The following is a 4,030-nucleotide window of genomic DNA, read 5'->3' as shown; positions in this document are numbered from 1 at the left end:
CGGGGAAAAATATCCAAAAGGAAAGCCAGGAAATTGAATGATCTAGCACAACATGTGTGACAGTTCAGATTCATAGAGAGACAAGCATATCGATGGTTGGAAGACCTTATTTGAAATGTACAGAATCCAGAGGCTTTTCACTCATCCTTCACACTACAAGAACTAATTCTTTGCAGTATCACTGTCCACATGCTGTAGGTTGTACAAATATTTCTCTCTTCAGGACTCACAATTGGTTGCTGTACAAACTAGGGCTGTGTCAAGCTTCAGTTGCTGATTCAATTTGTTGGAGATTTGGCCCAATTCAACAGCTGAATCTCCAGATCTGAATCTAATTGGGAGAGCCTGTTATCGCTCTGAATCAGAACCCTCCAAATCAATTCAGAGAGATTCAGACGTAGCTTTATATGGTTTTTTTTCTGCATACATCAAGGTACCAGGTGGCTTGTGAATGCTGAGATGGTCGATTGAGTGTACGGAGCGTCCCCTGAATCGGGCTGAATCTGAATCAAATATGGCCCACTTTGCACAGCCCTAGCGCAAACCCTATTGTCTTGTTATAAAGTACTGCTCTGCCATTGTGATGTATACGGGCATGTGTGGGGTGCATGCATGCATTTTACGGGTACACGCACACACACTTTTTCTGTATTTATCTCATTTAGCAAGCTTCAGTTTCACCAAAATAAAACTAATTGCTTTCACAAGTTTTTCTTGAAATATTCTCAATATAAGGAGTCTGACATCAGAGGTTATTAAGTCTGAGGCTCCAGGACCTGAAGACAGCAGAATGGATGGTGTGTAATCATCTGAAAGGAATCTGCATTTCCAGAGTAAAGTTTCCTCCAAGGAGTACAAGTGATTCCACTGGTTGAAAATAATAAATTAAAAGTAAAACATGACCCCAGTTCCCCCTCCCCCCCCACAAAAAAAGCAAACCCCCAAAACAAAAACAGGCCACATTGATTTACGTGAATCATTGTCGTTGAGGTAAAGTTAATTATATATTACATCCACGGAGGATCTGGCCTCATGCTTCTGAAAGCTGTGGACTGGCTCAGTAGAGAGAGATCTAAAGTCCTGCATCCCTTAGAAAATCAACAAACAAAGGAGAAGGACTCACCCATGTTGAAGATGAACTTGAGTGAAAGACAGATCAGTATTTCAGGAATATTTGTTTTCAGATTAAGGGCAAAACAGATGCATTGGACTTATCCTGAGGATGCCTTTGTAAACAATTTACTGCTTTTTGGCCTCTTCCTTGTGCATCACCTCATGGAAAATAAATTCTATTTCTGTCTTTCTACTTATGTTTTGTTTATCCATAATTTATTCATAGGGAAAATCAAGAAAGCACTTACAACTCTTTAAAGTTATTTCTTGCTTGTGCTTTTCAAGCTCCTTTTCACTCTCTTCCTCCTAGCTGTTTCTTTCATCAGGTTTGGTTCAGTGTTCCTTAGTTTCCCCTTCCCTTTCTCTATGTCCAAGTTCCTGAATAGTTGTTCACACACCTTGACAACTGACAGTTCCATCACCCTTATTCCCTTCCAGTTGTGTCCTTATCTGATTTTCTCCATCTTCTGCCTCCTTTCCTCCACTGTTTCTTCCCTGTACCTCATTCCCCATGGCCAGGCCAACCCTGAGTCCAAATCCCGATTTAGGCAGATGCTCCTGCTATCCTGGTTCCTTTGGACAAACCCAGAACCTTGTTTCACTAGAACCTCATCACCTCGCCCTCACTAAGGCTGGTAAACCAGTTAGAAGCAAATGGAGGCCCCTGCTAGATGTCACATATACTCTGCAATTAACTGGTCAATTGTGCAAGAAATTTGGAGCCATACCGCAAATTTTAAGACCAGCCACAAGCACGAACCACTTGTACTCCTGAGGCTGGGGGGACATGGTGACTGCCCACAGGCGGTGGCAGTGATGTCATGGGTGAGGTGGGGCAAGTGGGGATTGCCCACAGGTGGCTGCAGCAAGGGGGGGTGGCAACCGGCAACTGCTCACAGATGCCAATGGTGGGATCCGCAGCAGCTGCTCTCAGGTGGGGCATGTGCCTCCTCTACACGTCACCAATGGCCATGAGTACAAGGTCGAGTTGCCAGCCCTGACTGAAGCCATTCCAGATGATTTTTTTTTCCCAACACAGCATAATGTCAATTGTACTGTTCAACCCGTCCAGGGTATCAGTCTCCCGGACTGCTTTCGATAGTCACGGGGAGACGGATGCTGATCCCTGTAGCCTCGAGGCCAAACGGGGACGGTTGGCAGTCTAGTACAAAGCAATGATCACGCCATCAAAATGAGCGTGCGGCTATCACCAGAGCCAACCGGCTACGAAGTTGGTATTTGAACACGTGGTTTCTACCCAGTTTTCGTTCGAACGTGCAGCAGGGCCGCGGTCTCCCCCTCGGGCGAGGGAGGGAGCTCCCGTCGCCGCCGCGGAGCAGGGGACAGCGCAATAGAGGCGGATGAGGATGCCCACGGCCACGACACAGCAGCAGCGCGCCTGCGTGGGGCGGACGCCCACCCCGGCTGGGATCTGGCGGACTGGCGGGCCCTCACTCGCACCGCGCCTGGCCTGGAGCCCGCAGCCGCCGCGGGGGCGGGGGTGGGTTGCCTCGCCTGGGGCCAGGGCCGCGCGTGCGCAGTGCGGCGGGTGCGGGGTGGCCGCCATGGCCGCGCTGTACCAGAGTGTTGACCCGTCGGCCTCGGCCTCGGCCTCCCCCAACAAGCTGCTGGCGCTGAAGGATGTGCGGCAGGTGAAGGAGGAGACCACTCTGGACGAGAAGCTCTTCCTGCTCGCCTGCGACAAAGGTACCGCGGCCCTCGGGGGCGGGCCGTCCCCGCATGTCTCTGTCCAGGGGCCTGAGGCCGAGCTGCGGGCCTGGCGAGAGCCGGCTTCCCTCGCCGCCTGCCTACACCCCCGTCTCGGGGCGGCAAGTCGAAGGCTGTGGTCTCTGTGGAGGATTTACTCGCGAATTTAACCATCGGATCTTTTGCTGGTGTGTTGTAAACTAGGCCTTTTTTTTTTTGGACACAGACCAGCAACGGTATGATACCATAGTCCCCCGCACTTCAGCAAACGTATGCCCACAGCATAATATGTGTATCGTGTGTTTTATTGTACAGGCCTGCATGTGTGTATTTTGTAAACGGTAACTTGACTGACAGCGTTTGGAAGGAGAAGAAGGCTGTGCCGAGTGAGGCTGGAAGGAGGCGCGGGGCTTCGGGGCTTATCCAGCTGCAGTGAGAGGGTTCGAGATCTTGGGTGGCGATACCAGTGTAGCTCTATGCAGTACAGAGCTGGCCTGTCTGACACAGTTCAACTTTCACCCCTCCTTGGAGGCTACCTGGAAGCTGTTGTCCCCATTTTTTGAAAGTCCCATTTTGTCCTTTTCTGAATTCCAGCTTAGGAAGAGAGGAGCAGATTCAAATGGCATTAATTTCCCATTTGATGGGAGCAGCTGTTGGCCGCTTAGCTGTTTGTAAGCGTTCGTTGTTTTGTTCATGGATTATTGGTATCTATGTTATGTCAAATGAAACCTTAGATTTATGAGTATGTACTTTGTATGTTATGTTAATTGATAAAATACTATGGCAAACTTCAGAATATTTCCCAATATAACAAATCTAAGACATTCATATGATACTTGTTTAGGTGATTATTACATGGTTAAGAGACTGTTGGAAGAGAACAGCTCTGGTGAAATGAACATAAATTGCGTGGATGTGCTTGGGAGAAACGCTGTTACCATAACCATTGAGAATGAAAATTTGGACATACTCCAGCTGCTTTTGGATTATGGCTGCCAGGTACAGAACTCTCTTCATTTGACTGAATTTTAAACATGCTTCTATAGTATGCATATTTAGCAGGATGGATAAAAATGAATTATTTTTTTAAATTTTAAAAATATTTTTTTTTATTTAAATCGGATTTTTTAAAATTTAATATTTTTTATTAAATGCTTTAAAAATCCTATATAAAGATATGTTAAAGCTCAAAGAGATCATCTTGGAAGAG

The 4,030-nt window shown here is 47.2% G+C and overlaps 1 protein-coding gene across 3 annotated transcripts in view; it reads left to right on the top strand.

The window, feature by feature from the left end:
- The first annotated feature begins 2,645 nt into the window (after positions 1 to 2,645).
- TRPC1 (transient receptor potential cation channel subfamily C member 1) overlaps positions 2,646 to 4,030 on the top strand; it is a 44,296-nt gene continuing 42,911 nt past the window's right edge. For all 3 annotated transcript variants that reach the window (XM_019532973.1, XM_019532972.1, XM_019532975.1), the window contains exons 1-2: positions 2,646 to 2,820; positions 3,665 to 3,819. In XM_019532973.1, coding sequence (XP_019388518.1) covers positions 2,679 to 2,820; positions 3,665 to 3,819 — 297 coding nt within the window. In that variant the 5' untranslated portion in view covers positions 2,646 to 2,678. The remainder of the gene's footprint in view (positions 2,821 to 3,664; positions 3,820 to 4,030) is intronic.

Source organism: Crocodylus porosus, unplaced genomic scaffold, assembly GCF_001723895.1.
Source record: "Crocodylus porosus isolate Cpor-Errol unplaced genomic scaffold, CroPor_comp1, whole genome shotgun sequence".
NCBI classification, from domain to species: Eukaryota; Metazoa; Chordata; order Crocodylia; family Crocodylidae; genus Crocodylus; species Crocodylus porosus.
The sequence above is the reverse complement of the archived record's forward strand: the minus strand, read 5'-3'. Positions and strand labels throughout refer to the sequence as shown.